The 17,340-nt window shown below is 34.9% G+C and overlaps 1 protein-coding gene across 5 annotated transcripts in view; it reads left to right on the forward strand.

Annotated features, from left to right (window-relative positions):
• The window catches only part of LOC106079457 (solute carrier family 49 member 4-like), a 206,223-nt gene that overhangs the window by 92,626 nt on the left and 96,257 nt on the right, over nt 1-17,340 (forward strand). For all 5 annotated transcript variants that reach the window (XM_056004138.1, XM_056004140.1, XM_056004143.1 and 2 more), the window contains 2 exons: nt 2,451-2,529; nt 9,260-9,300. In XM_056004138.1, the coding sequence (XP_055860113.1) occupies nt 2,451-2,529; nt 9,260-9,300 (120 nt within the window). The remainder of the gene's footprint in view (nt 1-2,450; nt 2,530-9,259; nt 9,301-17,340) is intronic.

Here is a 17,340-nt window from a genome sequence, read left to right on the forward strand (position 1 = left end):
TTTTACATGTGATGCTAGTAAGTGATACTGGTCTGTAATTTCCTGGGTCTCATTTATCTCCTTTTTTAAATAGAGGGGTGACATTAGCTTCTTTCCAGTCCCTTGGTACTCTGCCATTGTTAAGAGATGCCTGAAAAAGTATTTTGAACACTGGTGCTAGCTCATTGCTTAGTTCTTTGAGTAATCTAGCTGGAATACCATCAGGTCCAGATGCTTTATTAGGTTTGATGTTGGCTAATAGTTTTTGGATTCCCTTTTCTTGTACTTCTATATCTCCTATGTTGTCTACTTGGTTCAAATTAAGTAATGTCTTTGTCTCCTGGGGCTGAGAATGCTGATGCAAAGTATTTGTTTAGGATGTTAGCTTTAGTTTCATTATTATTGTGTGTTAAGTTGTCTTCTCCTTTTAATGGCGCTATGCCTGTTGTTTCCATTTTCTTAGACTTAATGTATGACCATAGGTTTTTGTTGTTATCTTTAGATATTATATTGTTTATGTATTCACTCTGCAGCTGTTTGCTTACTTTTGGGTTAGGTGTTTAATTTTTATGTATTTTTTATAAACTATTTCTGCCTTAGTTTCTTTAAATTTTCTATATAGTTTTTCCTTCTGTTTACAAAGCTTCTTTAAACTATTATTAAAGCATTTATTAATTTTGTTTGATGTGTATTTATTTGGTATATGGTTTTCTATAATGTTTCTAAGTTAGTTTTTTTTAATGAAATTCCAGAGGTCATCGACTGGTTGGTTAATGTCTCTTTCTGATAAGAATGTTTGTTGATTGAAAGTTTAATGCAGCTTGGTGTAGTTGTGTTAGGTTGCATTTGATCCAGAGTACGATGTTTCTTTTGGGTTTTATATTGGCTACTGCTTTTATCTGACTGTTTATTTTTATGATCTCATGGTCTGATAGACCAGGGATGATGTCATAATCTATTACTAATCCAGGTCTGTTGGTTAAGAAGAGATCTAATGTGTTGTTTAATCTAGTTGGCTTTTTAATGATTTGATCTAAACTTACGTTGTGTAAAGTTTCTATGAAAAGCTCATATATGTCCTTAAGGTTTTGGTGTTTATCTATGCTGGTGTTTTCCAATGTATATGATGTGCGTAAAAATCATCCAAAAAAAAACGCATTTTTATTTGTGTCTTTAAGTGTAGTAAACTGATGACATAGTTCTTGCATGTATTCTAAACTAGAATTTGGTGGTCTGTAAATACTGCCTATTATTAGGGATGTTGATGTGGTATTAATGTTACAAAATGTTGATTCTATATTTTTTTGAGTTGGGTAAGGTAATTTTTTCTGCTATAAGACTGTTTATTGCTAAAAGAACTCCTCCACGATTATCAGCCCTATCTTTTGTAAAAATTTCATAATTACTATTGAAAATTTCTGCATTATAAATTTCAGGATGTAGCCAAATTTCTGTTCCTGCAATTATGTCTGGCTTCTCGCATTCTAATAAAATTTCTAAGTCTCCTGTTTTGTTCCTAATGCTTTGAAAATTTATTACTAAGGTTTTAAGGTATTGTTGCAACTCTAGGGTAGGCACTCAACGTAAAAGGCATGCAACTCAACACAATTTAACAGGAAATAAATAGTTGTGTTTATTCACTAGGGTAAACACATAACATTCTTCAGCTTCCTCAGAGTCTTACTACTAAGTATACCAGTCCTTTGCTACTTAACCCGAATGTAGACCAACGAAAGCCTTCCCCGCTTCGCTCCAGGTCACTACTACAACCTTCAGGCAGCACAAAAGTTGGCCTCTTAGTTTCCGAAACATTCAGACTCTTCACAGTTCCTGATGCACTGTTCTTCTCTCCATTCTAGTGACTTCCTGTTTACGTTCACTAGTGCGCTAGTGCGCACCTTAAGCACTGGCGCAAGGCAGGGTTACAACAGTATTTTTGTATTACTTTTTTAGTAAGTTTATTTAATGAGGGTGTTTTATTAGTTTTAGCAGATTTAACTGGAGTGGATCTGGCTAGTGGTCGGTGAGTTTGGTTTGGGATGGTGTTTAGGATGTAGTATGGGTTAGAAGTGTCTGCATCAAAGGAATCAAACAGTCCTGATGTAAACTGAGGTAACCCACACGGTACACAGTGCCACGATGCGTCTTTGTTGCCTAAGGCATAATACTCAGGTGAATTCATATGGAGACATGATGCGTGGTACCTATCATCACAGGTGTCACATTGAATGGCTTTCTGTCTCATGGTGCATACCTTTTTGCAGAGGTTGCATCTATCTTTAGATCTAGGCCCTGGATTTGATTCTACATCTCCTGCTATTAATATTAAGAGTGATAGGTATTTATTTCGGCTGTGTCTAATTGATGTTGATGTAAGGCCTATATACGGGACATTTAAATATTGTGCCGTGATGTGAACGCTATAATGTTTAATACAACCTAATATGAGCTTCATTATAACATTTCTACAGGGCCTGCATTAGTATCTGTTGAACCATATCAAAATCAAACAGCCTTACTAGCTGAAAACAACACCATTGGAACACCAAAGTAAGTTATTAAGATTCCTCTTATTGGCATTTCTCTCATTGGTGGACACAAATCTTGAAAATGATTTTCCTATTTTTTATTTTTAACACGTCATTGAGAATTCTCGCATGTATTCAGTTGAGAATTGAATAAATAAATAGACTTTCAGGAAAATCTAGCGCACTGTAAAATTGATTAGCTGGACTACTAGAATTAATTTGAAACAATAAACATTTGTATATGATACTTATTTATATATTGGCGTAACAAGATATTTTTCGGGTGGGGGAGATTGGGCTGGGGTAAAACATATTTTATAATCTGTCATTTATTAGTTATAAAGAGTTCTTACAAAGAGTCATTAGCTTCAAAAAATGAACCATGGGTTTTAAAAACAAGACAAGCTTTGTATGTTCCTTGTTTAATAAGTTAAGGATATTTCGATATAGTATAAACTTTGCATGAAAACGCAAAATAAAATGTGAATACTAATGAAACGTCAACAAATGCTAAATAAATTTAAACTAGAAAAACATTCAAAATACTTTTACATATTATAGTTTTTCTCTTAAAAATTAATGAATGATACATTAAAAAACCAATGGAACGTTTTTCTACCCCCGCCCCTTCCCCCTTTCTCCCCGAGATAGAATCATGGTCTTAGAAGCTGGACTTTAAAGTGTTTCTTGGCACTTTTCAGCTAAAAAAATTAATTAATTAAATAAAACTGCCTCTATACTGCATACGTTTGTCCGGCACACCAAATACGTGTGCTGTCAAGCATAACTGTCGAACTATAAAGCAGTCCCTCTATACTTACTATCCTTATCGGAATTCGCAAGAACATCTCTGTTTTATAGTGCGGCCTTGCCACCTTAAGTCCATCATTGAGTGCAAACATCTTTCTGTTACATACAGACCACAAATAACTATGAGCAGCTTTTCTCCTTTCAGGGAGCCACTTAAAAGGGTATTCACAATTAAAAAATTATAGTGCAGTTCATAAATATTCGTCGCTTTCAAAGAAAACTATATGGAGAGCTCCCTGATTTGGAAACCACTGCGCAGTTCATCTCATGTATTGGTTTAGTCATATGAACACTCCAACATAACAACGATGAGAACGATGAAGAAGAAGAAGAATTAGTGTTTTAACAATGTCTGAAAAATAAAAGAAAGAAAGAATTCCATTGCTCTTCCAACTTTCACATTGTTCTCTAGCTTTATTTTATTTTCACTCTTTAAAATAAATATGAGCATTGTAATTTTGTTTCAATCACGGTAATACCACATCTACTAATACACTTATGTAGATTAATTTATTTGGGAAGAAAATGAAATAAAATTTGGTTTATGGTTTTTGCGTTTTGCGGGATTTATAAAATGTTTACACTTTAATAGGAAAGAGTGGTATAGGTGGCTTTTACTTAGGTGAAAGGGCTAATAGAACCTACAATAAGAAGGTGCGCAAATGTTTAATTAGGTTTAATGATTCATTAAAGCTTGTTCATGTTTGCAAAGAAATGTTTTAGTGTACTGCTGTAAACCAGTGACGTAAGTTTTTTTGCCCCCCTTTCTTCTTGTAAGCCTAGTGAAGTAGGCGGTGTTAAGTTTTTTCATGTGAAGTCATTCGAAACACTTTCATTCATAAAATATATGCAGCCAAAATTAATTTTACGATAATTAAATATATCTAAACCAATATAGCGGTCGACCTCGTGTTTTCGCGATGTGGCCTATGAGCTAAGATTTTTTTCTCATTTATACACATATACCTTTAAATTTTAAAGAAAATCTTTTAAAGCCGTTTTTGAAATAAAATATACTAGTTGACCGCCGCTATTTTGCAGGGCCAACCTTAGGCCACTGCAACCTATGCGACCGCAGTGGGCCCGCACTTTTATAAGACTAGCGCTAATTTTAAGTGTATAAATTATTAAATTAAACCATTTAATAACTTATAACAGATTTCCCGCGGCATCCTGTCGATTTAACAGGAGGTCATGGAAATCTCCTAAAATTGCAAAATATACGAAAAAGTCCTGGAAATATCCGGAAATTATTAACATCTTTTGAAAACTCATACAATATATCTCTCCGATAACACCGTTCCGCCGTATCAACTCTTGCACTGGCCTCTCCGTCTCGTTCCGGGCTTGCACTGGGTTCAACAGTTCAGGACTGACTTCACACACTAGGCTCGTTGTGTCGGACTCGATCGCAGACCAAGATCAAGACGCCAGTCGTCTCAACTGTACTTGACAGTACTCCGCACTGAACCGTCGTAATGCTCCGTACAGAACCACACCGCTGAACTGTGCTGTAGTCGACCGGACTGTAGTGAACCGGGCTCTGAACCTTGCTGTATTGAGCCCCTTTTCTCGACCGTCTTGACTGCGACACCTCCGCTCTTATATAGGGTCTCTACTGGCCTTCTCGAACCGGACAGAACGCCGCTCGACGTTTCCTAGGTGGTCAGATGACTACAACTCTCGTGACGCTCCTGAGCTCTGTTCACGACGTCGATCCTTCCTGAAACGCCGTCGATCCTTCCCGAACCGCCGTGTTTACACTCGTCTCGGCTGACCGTCGTAACTCGTCACGGTTGACCGCTCGTCTAGCGCTGGCCTGGGGCGATTTGCGTCGGCTGACTACACACACCACTACCCCCATCTGTGCCACCACCAGGTTTATAACATTATTATTACAAAATCCCACTGTTTATGACATTTATTCAAATGTTATTGCAAATTATACAATGATATTTGATTAAAATTATTAACAGACTTAACAATGCCTGAACAGGTTTCCTTTGTTATACTTTAAGACAGAAATGGTATAACGTTGTGCTTTGTTATTTAAACTTAAACTACCATCTAAACGTGTCTAGCCATATTTAGGCATATATCTAGAGATTTTAATATAATTATCTTTTCCGATGTGTCTGTTTTTGCCAAGATATAATTTTTTTCAACTTGGTTGTCATCCCCAAAATGGTTTCACCTCTCACCCCCGCTAGTGACGCTACTGCTCCCAGATACGTACCCCTCCCCAACAATTTCGATTAATATATTGGAGTAGACGGGCTAGGATTAGCCCGCACAACAAACTGTTTCCCATGCAAACAACATATTGAAATATTTCCCACTAGTAGGCCTATTAATCCTGATCATAATCGCTCTAGCTATTTTATAGGTTTAGACTAGATCTAGAATATATTTAGGTATCTAGGTATAGATCTAGAATCTAGACTAGGTCTAGATCTAGAATCTAGACTAGGTCTATTAGATCAAGATCTAGAACTAAATCTAGAATCTAGACTAGAACTAGATATATAATCTAGATCTAGAATAGAATTCGTATAACTTTACATGTTTCATCTTAAAATTACTAGACCTAGAGTTAGGCAAATATTATGATCAGGATTAGATCTAGTAGGCCTACTACTGGATAATAATGTACTATGCTGTTCGCATCACATTCACTTCTTAATGTGATACTACTGTTTACATAATAAGTCTGTGACTTTTCTTTAAAATGTGTTTGCATAGATCATTTTTAAAAATTAGATGGTTCACTTATGATGTCCGATTTTCATTTTCCCTTCTAGTTTCTGAGATCTAAACGAGACGGACGGACGGACAGGCCACACAAAGCTAAAAGCGTCTTTTCTCATTCGGGGGCCGCTAAAATTTTTAGAAATAACATAGGAAGAAGTACGGAATGTACAGAGACAAATGAAGATAGGTAAAGCAGCTGTTATTGAAAACATACCACCCAAAGTCATAAAAGAAGGAAGGAGTGAAATTGTTGACCAACTGCACAAACTATTTAACAGAAAAACCTCCCGGTGAGTGGAAAAAGGGCTTGCTAATGAAACTATCAAAGAGTGGAGATCTATCACAATGTATAAAATGGCGTGGCATCACTTTGTTGTCGGTACCAAGCAAGATTTTTAGAAGAATTTTGCTTAACAGAACAAATGAAACAACTGAGGGAAGAACAGGACGGATTCAGAAAAGGGAGAGATTGTGCTAACCAAGAACAATGTGTCGCATGGCAATCTCCTCTTTATGCAACATTTGTCGACTTTGAAAAAGCCTTTGATAGTATTTACAGAGAATCTATCTGGACAAAGGGATAAAGTAATAACAATAATAAAAAAACTTTATGATGGTTTCACCTGCCAAGTAGACCACAGTGGGAAACTGTCAGAGGAATTTCCAGTCACAACAGAAGTCAAACAAGGATGTCTTCCTTCACCACATCTGTTCCTTCTAGTATTGGATTGGGTCACAAATGAAGCGTACCCTTATCCAGGGAAAGGAATCCAATGAATTTCATACAAAAGCTGGAAGATATGTAATTCGCTAATGATATAGCCTAATAACACACAGACTACAGGATATGCAAGAAAAGGTCACAGCTATAAAGGAAGTAGGAAAAAAGAGTAGGCCTCAAAATAAACCACCAAAAACAAAAGTACTTAAAGTAAGTTAAAGTAAACAACCAATAAAATGGAGGCATAGAACTGGATTCTCAGACAATAGACCAAGTAGGCCTAGATAAAGGCGAAACAGATAAAGACATTAAACGTCGTATAAATCTAGCGCGTCAGACATTGACACACCTAAAACCAACCAATCTCCTCACATCTCTAATAAGACTAAAATAAGAATCTTTAACTCTAATGTCAATGTGGTCTTACTGTATGTTTCTTAAACATGGAGAACAACTGAAGCAACAACAAAAAAGTACAGCAGTTCATCAACAGATATTTGAGAAATATCTTCTTCTTAAACTGTCAGGTAGATTTGAGCCTTCGGCTCTTGGAACTCTAGGCCAGCAAAATTAACAAGAGCTCCCTCTCACCGGCCTGAATGAGTACACTGTTCTGTCTGACGAGTGGGTCAGACTCGCGGCAAGAGACCGCTTACAATAAGACCCCCGCTATTTTCCTTTCCTATACCAGGCTAACTGTGCGGGACACGCCATTTATGTAACGGCCCCTTGAGGAACAGCGCCTGGATTGTGACAAGGTTGTGGGAGCTTTTTTACAACTCCGCACAGTGCAACAAGGATGCTCACGCACCCCCCTAAGGCACCCCCACGGAAGTCTTGTTTTGCTACCCTTAAGCCTAATCGTTTCCTCTTACGATCGTTTCCACCCGGGTGCCACTATGAGGCAGGGTAGCATGCCCGGGTGAGAAATATCTTAAAAATACACTGGTACGACAAAATAGAAAACACCAAACTGCGGTAGATGAGTGGACAGAAAAATATAGAGTGCAGATCTTAGAGAGAAAGTGGAGATGGATTGATTACACTTTTAGAAAAGATACCAACAACAGAGCTAGACAGACCTTAGAGTGGAATCCCAAGGGCACAAGAGGTATAGGAAGATTAAAAGAACGTGGCGACGCATTGTACTAGATGAAGCCTAGAGGACAGAAAGAGCCGAGAAGCCATTAAAAACTAGCAATAGACCGTGGCGAGTGGCGTATTTTTACCATGAGGAACACAAAGGAAAGATGATGATGAAATTTGGTCTGAAGGTCTAGACATGAAACTATAAAGGAACAGTGACTTCGAGTTTTTTTTTACAAAGCCGTATAGAAAACAGGTTTTTTGCGCATGTTCTCACGCATCCTGTAATGCAGACGGAATAAAATGGTGAAGACAAATAAGGATTTTACGCCTCAAACGCGCGCAATTTACCCGTGTTGCTTAGAAAATATTTTTTTGACTCTTTATAAACAGATTTTAATTTTTTTTATCCCTTTTCAGACAAGCTGTTAAGGTAGATATAATTTATTCTTGATCACCCTTCGCATCAAGCTCACTCTAAGTAGATGCTTCTGTTTTGAAATTGCTGTTCGTTTAGTATAGTTCATGTTAGGTATTTTTTACTAGGTCTGGGTAATTTTTTAATATAATAAATATAATTATATAATATTTTTTAACTTATAAATGTAGGCCTGTTTATATACATTAAAATAAACGAAATCCATAGAAATGCCATTCCCATCTCTCATTAATTTAATTTATATTTGCATAAGAACTGTCAAAAGTAAAATTTAAAAAAATAAAATTAATTTACTATTTATATATTACTCATTACTTTCATGCTTATAGCATGCTCAGAGCGCTTTGGTCCAATCTCAGTTGTGGACCAATGGGGGAGAGGGTATCTAGGGCATGTGACCTTTGACCACTGGGGTGGTAATTTGCATACGGGCGAAATGACTCTGGACCAGAAGAATGTTTTTTTGGACATTCCGATGGTCTAGAGGTTAAGTTCGTTTAGTGCGTTATCGCTAGGCGGTGGTGTCGTTTCCACAGTCACTGGTTCGAGCCTCGGTCGGCGCAATCCCTTATTTTCGTAGCATTTTATTCCTATTACTTGGTACTTGTGCTGCTAATTATTTATGTTTAATATATGTATGTATCATCACATATGGCCTTCAACTCTATATTAATCTTATTATGCTTTTGTAATAATAGTACGCTAAGTCTATTCTTATAGTGCAGTAATGCCCAAACTACGAACCGTGGACCATATCTTGCCAGTGAGTTGGTGCTATACAGCATTATAAAGCCGGCCTAGTTCCATTGAACTCAATGATTTTTTGCGTGGGCTGCGGTCCTTGTGTCAGACTTTGGTCTGAGCCTAAGAAAACAAAAGTTTGGGCACTACTGCTAAATAAGAAATGCTGATCTCTGATATCAATCATTTGATCCAATTATACAGGCTGGTAAATCAGACGTCACGGAAATCTTCCAATATCACAGGTAAAAATTATGTAGATTAGTCCGAAGATTAGTGAGGAATGCAGTATTTCCCGTGGCTGCGGTAATAGCCGTTAATATGAAAGCAATAAAGACTAATGAATTTGTGTATTTAGTTATTACTTTTACTTGGTAACCGAACCGAACTCGGATAAATGATTTGTTAGGAAAAGATGAAGGATAGATGCGTTGCTATGGCTTAATCACTTCCTATAATCAATATACCCCCTTAAACTTTCCCCTAAAAATAATTGTTTTTTTCCTTTTTGATTCCCCCAAAAGGGAAACAGCCCTATTAGTTCTTCGTTTCAACTGTTTGTCCCGTTTAGATCTCAATAACTAGAAAAGATAATGAAAATCTGATCTATTTTACATCATTCAAATTACTGACGCACCAGCTACTTTTATCTTTTCTGAAAGCGAAAAGTTTAATTTTTTTACAATTAACTATGGAAGCAGTTTTTTTTCTCATTTTTACAACTATCCACTAGAATAGTAGAAAACAGAGGGGACTGTATTAATAAGGGAGGTGATTTTTCATTATATTTTAAACACATTTATATATGCGCGTGTGTGTGTGTGTGAGATAGATTATAAAAAAGCAGTGTTACCCAACCTTCGGTAGAAAAAAATACAATCATGTTGGTGGCCTTTCTCTTAACAGCTAGGGGGTCTGGGGATCGCTGTATGTTTCTCAAGTGGGGTTTGGGACGAAGCTCCGACGCCAAGCGTTTTCTTGCATTCTTTCACTACAGAAACGCATTCTACTGACATCTACAGCTCATTATTGATCCTATTAAAAAAAGCAGGTCAAGTTAAGTAAAATAAAGTAACATGGGGGCAAGGGCCGATCCTGAAGTGTTACTGACAATCGAGGCACATGTAGCGTAAGCATATATCTTTTAGGCTTATTTATCGTAATATTATCTTCATGTTAAGCGAGACCTCTTGTAGTATGCCTTTTTTGTGTTTACAAGACATGAAAAGATAAGATACCCCACAGATTTAGATTAAGGCTTTGAAGATCGCCGACGAAAAAAAAATATATTCGAAAAATAACATTTAAAAAAATTGCAAGTGATACATTTTGTTTAATAGGCCTTTTTGTAACTTCGTTTTTGTAACAGAACTATAATTCAAAGCTCTAACCATGGAACTATACTAATGGAACACCAGCTTTGAGTTTTTTACAAAGGCAAAGAGAGTCGGAGTGCCGTCGCGCATCTGTTTTCGCGCATGGTGCAAGGTGGAGAAATACATAATGATGCCAAAAAAAGAAATTTACTCCGCCAGTCACTTGGATCGACCTGCATTGGGTGTAAAACTTTCGTATACTATTTGATTAGATGTGTAAAAACGTCATCCATTTTCTGAGTATCGAATATAATAGATACTATTTTCTTGAATAAAAGATCGTCACAAAAGTTGTTGTTTTTTATCACCCTATAAAATGCCACTTTTTTTTCCAAAAATAGAATCTTTCAGTGCTTCTGTGCTTGGTTTATTTACACTAAATCTGGTTGAAGACCTGTCTAACGTTCCGCTAAATGCGTATTTGTTACGATATACAAAATTGCAAGAAATAAAACTAAAAATAGGAGGCCTAATACAGCTTTGACACTCCAAGCTACGCATTTCTAGTCGTTTTTAGCGGTCCCAGTAAGGGGACAAAGCCGCTATTAGGTTTGTGCAAAATGTCCGTCTGTACGTCTGTCACACTCAGATCTCGAAAACTAGAAGAGATATGAAAAATATTATTTAATCATTAAAAGCGGCTTGAAAAGTTTAGGTGCAACGGCTACTTTTGGTTTTCTAAAAGCAAACCGTTTAATTTATAAAATTTATTATGCAAGCGAGTTTTTCATAAAAATACACCAATTCTAAAACAATTACGTAAATGTAAGGGAGTCAATGTTACAATATGCTAACAAAGTTTGACAATTTTTGTGTATATTCAGTATCACTAAGTCAAATATATTTATAAAATGTAAAGGAAATGTTTACAACAAATATAAATAATAGTTAAAGTTGTTTCAACATTTCTGTTTGTTTATAAAGGCTAATAATGCACTTTGTATGTAAATATATTTTTTAAAATGGACTTTTTATGCAGCGACTTTCGTGCAGTAGCGTAACGTCGCAACATGATCCAATGCTAATGCAATTCCTTAAACTTTTTTAAAAAATCAGATTTTATTTATTTTTTGTTTAGTGCCCCCATCCGAATAAAAGAAGCTTATTTTTGTGCCTTTTGTCTGTTGGTCGGTCTGTCCGTCACGATTAGATTAACAAATAACAATAGAGGCTATTGTAAATCTGATTTAACCTTTAATTTTTCATTCACAAATTTAGCAATAGTTTTAAGTATCTATAATAGATTGTTCCGGATGTTTTGTGAAAAACAAATCAATGCCAACGAATATTTGTTTGCTCTTCTAACTTATATTAGATTTTATTTCCATGCTTAAACGTTGCAAGAAACACATGATATTTAATATATTGTTCCGGTTTTTTATTGTAAATAACATATAAATGCTAAATAAAAATTTCTATACTGATTTATATTTCATTAACTATAATGTTGTTCCGGATATTGTTTTATAAAAAATAAATTATGTCAAATGATTGTTTGAAATGGCATAATTGGCTAATATTACACGTATATTCTTTGACATTACTTCACTATAGTTTATTTATCAATATCAATTGTTCCGAATTTTTAACTTAAAACAAATTTATGTCAAATAATTTTATTTTTGTCAAAAATATCGACAATAGGTTGTTCAGGATTTTAAAATAAGAAAGTAATTTAGTAGAAACGATTATTGAAAATCACTTTTTAGACTTATTTTACAGTTAATTTTCTTGCCTAAACATAATAAAAGTTGATTAATCGGAAAAAGAATGTTCCGGATTTTGTTTCGAAAAAGAAATCGACCTACATTACCTTAATTTTCATACTAATCGTCACCAAAAAATGATCCGAATTATATATGAAAAATCTAATAACGCTAATAAATGTTTGAATCCTTCCTCTAATAAATAAAACAAATCATTTTCTCATTTACGAAAATTGGTTGTTCCGGATTTTTAATGAAAAATATTTGAACTCTATTTATGTAAAATCGCACTTCTCTGTTACACTACATTTAACTTTCTAGCTAAAACTTTACAAAATCTAATTATCGTTAATATTTTGTTCCGATTATTAAGGAAAACAATTTTCTAATACCAAAGTATGGTTTGAAAATCTCTCCATAAGGCTATGGTACATCTAATTTTCATAACAGACCATCCCACAAATTTAATTAACGGTATTTGATTAATCTGGAATTTTTATTTTCTCTCACTATAAATATATAAACATCCGGAACAATCTATTATAGAAACTTAAAACTAATGCGATGTTTCGGAAGGGAAATTAAATTTTAATCAGATTTTCAATAGCTTTTAGTGTATTTTTTTTCGCTATTAATATTTACATGACGAAAAGAAAGAATGACAGACAGATTAGAGAAAACAATAAAGCGTCTTTAATCCTATATGTATATATATAATATATATATATATATATATATATATATATATATATATATATATATATATTGTTGTAACTTTAGGTTAGGCACTCAACGAAAAGGCATGCAACTCAACACAATTTAACAGGAAATAAATAGTTGTAAACACATAACATGATGATTCATCCTTCAGCTTTCTCAGAGTCTTACTACTAAGTATACCAGTCTTTTGCTACTTAACCCGAAAGTGGACCAACGACAGCCTTCCCCGCTTCGCTCCAGGTCCCTACTACAACCTTCAGGCATCACAAAAGTTGGCCTCTTAGTTTCCCAAACATTCAGACTCTTCACAATCCCTGATCCACTGTTATTCTCTCTATTCTAGTGTCTTCCTGTTTACCTTCACTAGTGCGCTAGTGCGCACCTCAAGCACTGGTGCAAGGCAGGGTTACAACATTTATATATATATATATAATCTAACTAGCCCATCAAATGAAATGCTAAAATAACTCATTCGGTGCACCAATGTCTATGATCCCTCGAGAAGCTGCTCGTATAGATGACATTTTTAGTCTAACTAGGCCGTGTGACGTAGTGGATTTTTTTCCTTTGACGTCATATGGAATTAATTCTTTAAATGTAATGCTAAAAAAAATCACTCGGTGCACCAATGTCTATGAACCCTCAACAAGCTGCTCGTATAGATGATTTTTTTTTTTTAGTCTAACTAGGCCGTGTGACGTAGTGGATTTTTTTGCCTTTGACGTCATATGGAATAAATTCTTTAAATGAAATGCGAAAACAACTCGGTATAGTAATGTTTATTGAACCTCATATTGTGACTCGCATTTTAAAAAGACATCATAGCTAGATTTAGATCTAATCTAGATTTTTTACACTAGATCTAATTTTTTTTTCTTACACTAAAGCTAGATTTTTAAAACTAATTTAGATTTAAGTTCTAATTAAAATCATTATAGAATCTACATCTAGAATTTCTTGGTCTAGTTTAGAATGTTTGTTGTTTTACATGTTTCGGATGTTCCTTCAGAGTTGTGGTCCAAACCTCCCGCAGGACGACGGGGGATGGGAGAGGGCAGGGTTTGAACCTAAGACCATCGATGAATCCAAACGACAGTCCAGCGCGCAAACCGCACTACCAGACAGCCATGATTTAGACTAGATCAAGATCTATAATTTTAATTTCTAGACTTAAAGTGTAGATTTTTATTTCTAAAGTCTAGATTGTCAATATGTCAATATTGCAATGTTATAAAATACTAAAACTAATCTACTATTTTAATATTTCATATTGCAATTAGTCTATTAATTGATTATCTAGTGTGTGTTTTTTTTAATATAAATCTTATCTAAATTACATCTACATTATCCCAAATATATATTTTAGATCTAGATCTAGTAGATATAGATATTGAGAGTGCTAAACTAGAAGTTAAATTTAGGTAGAGCTACATCCTCATTCTAGTTCCATTTAAATGAAAATGTTCAATACCAAAAGATTATCTAAAATCGCTCTTCTGATATATTGTACATATTCGGTAGTTGTCATTCCGTAATGTGTAGGTATATTATCAATAATAGGCTATTAGTTTGTAACCAGTTAATCATTACATTAAGAGCAATGCCTGGTCGTGCGGTTAGCGCGCATGACTGATTGATTATCTCTACGGTCTCGGTTTCATACCCTGCTCGATGCCATCCTCAGTCGACCAGCGAATATGCGGATCCGACAGGGATCCGTCTCCCACGAGGGCCGCCTCTTGTGTGGCAACACAAACTCTCTTTGTAATCTTGTTTTATTATTATTATCGAAAGGACTATAGCCTACATGTCTCGTTGGAAACAAAGAAAAAATTCATCTCGGTAATATTTTAAATAAAATAAAAAACAACAACAAGGTTACAAAGACAGTTTGTGTGAAACACAAACTCAAAATCGACCCCCGAAGTGATCCATCTAGAGTCTTCACCAGGATTCGAACACGGGACTTTCAGTTCCAAGTGCTTTACCCCTCAGCCACAGCATCTCCATACATTCGTTTAGCGTACACTTTTATTTTTTTTAATAATAATTATTAACCATATATATATATATTCAAAGTTAATAACATGTTACATTGTAATAAAGAGAAACTAAAAAAAATACATAAATTGGCAATACGAAAAAAATTCTTGACCTACTTTAAGCTACAATATTGTACAAATGACAACAAGACTTTCCCCTCGCAAATAAAAATTAATATCTCCATTGTCATACAAACTAGACATAGATCTAGCTAGATTTAGACCTAGGTTTAGATCTAAATGTAGATGCAAGATCTATCTAAGTCTAGAACTAGATTTAAGCCTAGATCTAGAAAAAGATGTAAGTCTAAAGTCTAAGTCTAGATCATTAGCAGATCTAGAGTTAGATCTAAGTCTATATCTAGATCCAAGTCTATATCTAGAACTAGATATAGAATCTAAATATATCTGACTAGAACTCGTATTATACTTATCATATATTAGTCTTATGTATATCTGGTCTCTATTTAGTCTTATTTAGACTGTCTCTGTTAAGTGTAGGCCCATATAATGAGGATATGTCAAAACTGCGCGCTAGAAAAGTAGTTCATTATTTTTTAAACTTATAACTAAAACGAAATTCGTATCAAAATTCTTTTTTTTTTAAATAACATTTGAATCAGTATTCTATTTAATGAGTTAATTAATAAATGGAAAATATATTTTATATTGATCCATTGACACTTTTACCATTGTGACCTTAAATGCAAATGTATTGTATTATTAATGAAGAAATCCATGACCTTTTAAAAAAAAAGTTACCTCCCCTGAAGTTTTTCATTGAATAGTGGTGTAATTTTTTGAAAAATCTGCTTGCATATATAACTTTAAAAATTAGAAGGTTCACTTTCGGAAAAGGAAAAAGTAGCCGTTGCATCAGAACTTTAAATGATCTAAAATATCATGATGTCCGATTTTCATTTTCTCTTCTAGTTTCTGAGATCTAAACGGGACGGACGTGTTGACCGACAGGCCACACAAAACTGATAGCGTCTTTTCCCCTTTAGGGGCCACTTAAAAACAAACAAACTAAAGCCTAATCTAAACTCAAATAGATTATTAGAGCTAGATTTTCTTGGACAATGGATATAAAATAAGTATAAATCATATGATACAGATCTGAATAAACAAATACTATTGGAGTCATTCTTTAATAAATTATTTGAATTCCTTGACTACCAACTGGGTATTTTTTATTGCCAAAATACAATGTATTTTATATGCATTTATTAAAAACAACAACCAAAAATTAAGCGTTTCCGCAACTATTCCAGATTTAGATCTATATAATATAGATTCTAGTTCTAGACCCAGAAAGCTACTTCTCTAATCTAGTTTGATTCTAGTTAGGTCTAGACCAGTAGACCTAAATCTAGCCAGGGCCTTTGTCATGGAATAGATCTATAAACCTACAGCCGCCCACTTTTCTGATCACGATATGACAGATACTTTAGTGACTTAACTAGAATGCCAGATGAGTAGATCTAGTCAATTTAGACTGACTTTAGAGTCTTTAGACCTCTTAATACTTTTATCCCTTACTTTTTGTTTTGAGTGTCTTGCAAACAAAAAAAAACATGTTGAACACTTTACACAGTGAGCTTCTTCTTCTTCTAGCCAGCTTTATTGCTGCTGAGCTGTGAGCTCTTTTGCAGACTGTGCCAAGGAAAAAAAGTGTGCTTAAGAGGTTCAATATTGGAGTCTATTTCACAGGCTGCTGTGGGGGTAGTTCTCATACCTCCACTAATTAGCCGCAAGGCTTGGTTTTTATGATGATTGATAGGTTTTGTTGGCAGCTACTTGTATGGAGAGACAGTTATCCATTACAGATCTGACGTATCCAGTGTATAACTGTCTTAAGGTTTTCTTTTCAGCTCCCCAGGATGTTCCTGCTAGGTGTTTTATTATGTTTAATCTTTGTGATGCTTTTTCTTTTAAATCTGCCATAAAGTGTTTTAGAGACAGTCTTTGGTCTAGTTTTACACCAAGATATGTTGGATTTTCTTCTTTATTTATTGTCTATTTTTAGGATGTAGTTTCTTTTGCTGTTTTGTTGTTGTGGCTAAAAATTGAATAAACTGACTTTTCTTTGTTTATTTCCATTTTCCATAATTTTGAATATGTGGAGATAGTTGTGAGGGCTCTATTTAGTTTGGATCTAGTCAGCATAGGTTTTTCTCTGTAGTCCAAATTAAAAGGTCGTCTGCATAAAGTGCCTTATTGACCGAAATGAGGTCCGGGAGGTCATTCATGAAGATTAGAAAGAGAGTGCAGCTAAGGGCTGAACCTTGCGGTAGTCCTTCTTCCAAACTTTTTTTTACTAGAGATGGCACCTTCGAATCGGGTTTGGATAGTTCTGTTTTTTAAGAATGCCCTGATCCAGCTGTACATTTTTCCATGGATGCCCATTTTTTTCATCTTCAAAAATAGACCTTTTCTCC

Source organism: Biomphalaria glabrata, chromosome 11, assembly GCF_947242115.1.
Source record: "Biomphalaria glabrata chromosome 11, xgBioGlab47.1, whole genome shotgun sequence".
In the NCBI taxonomy this organism is placed as follows: Eukaryota; Metazoa; Mollusca; class Gastropoda; family Planorbidae; genus Biomphalaria; species Biomphalaria glabrata.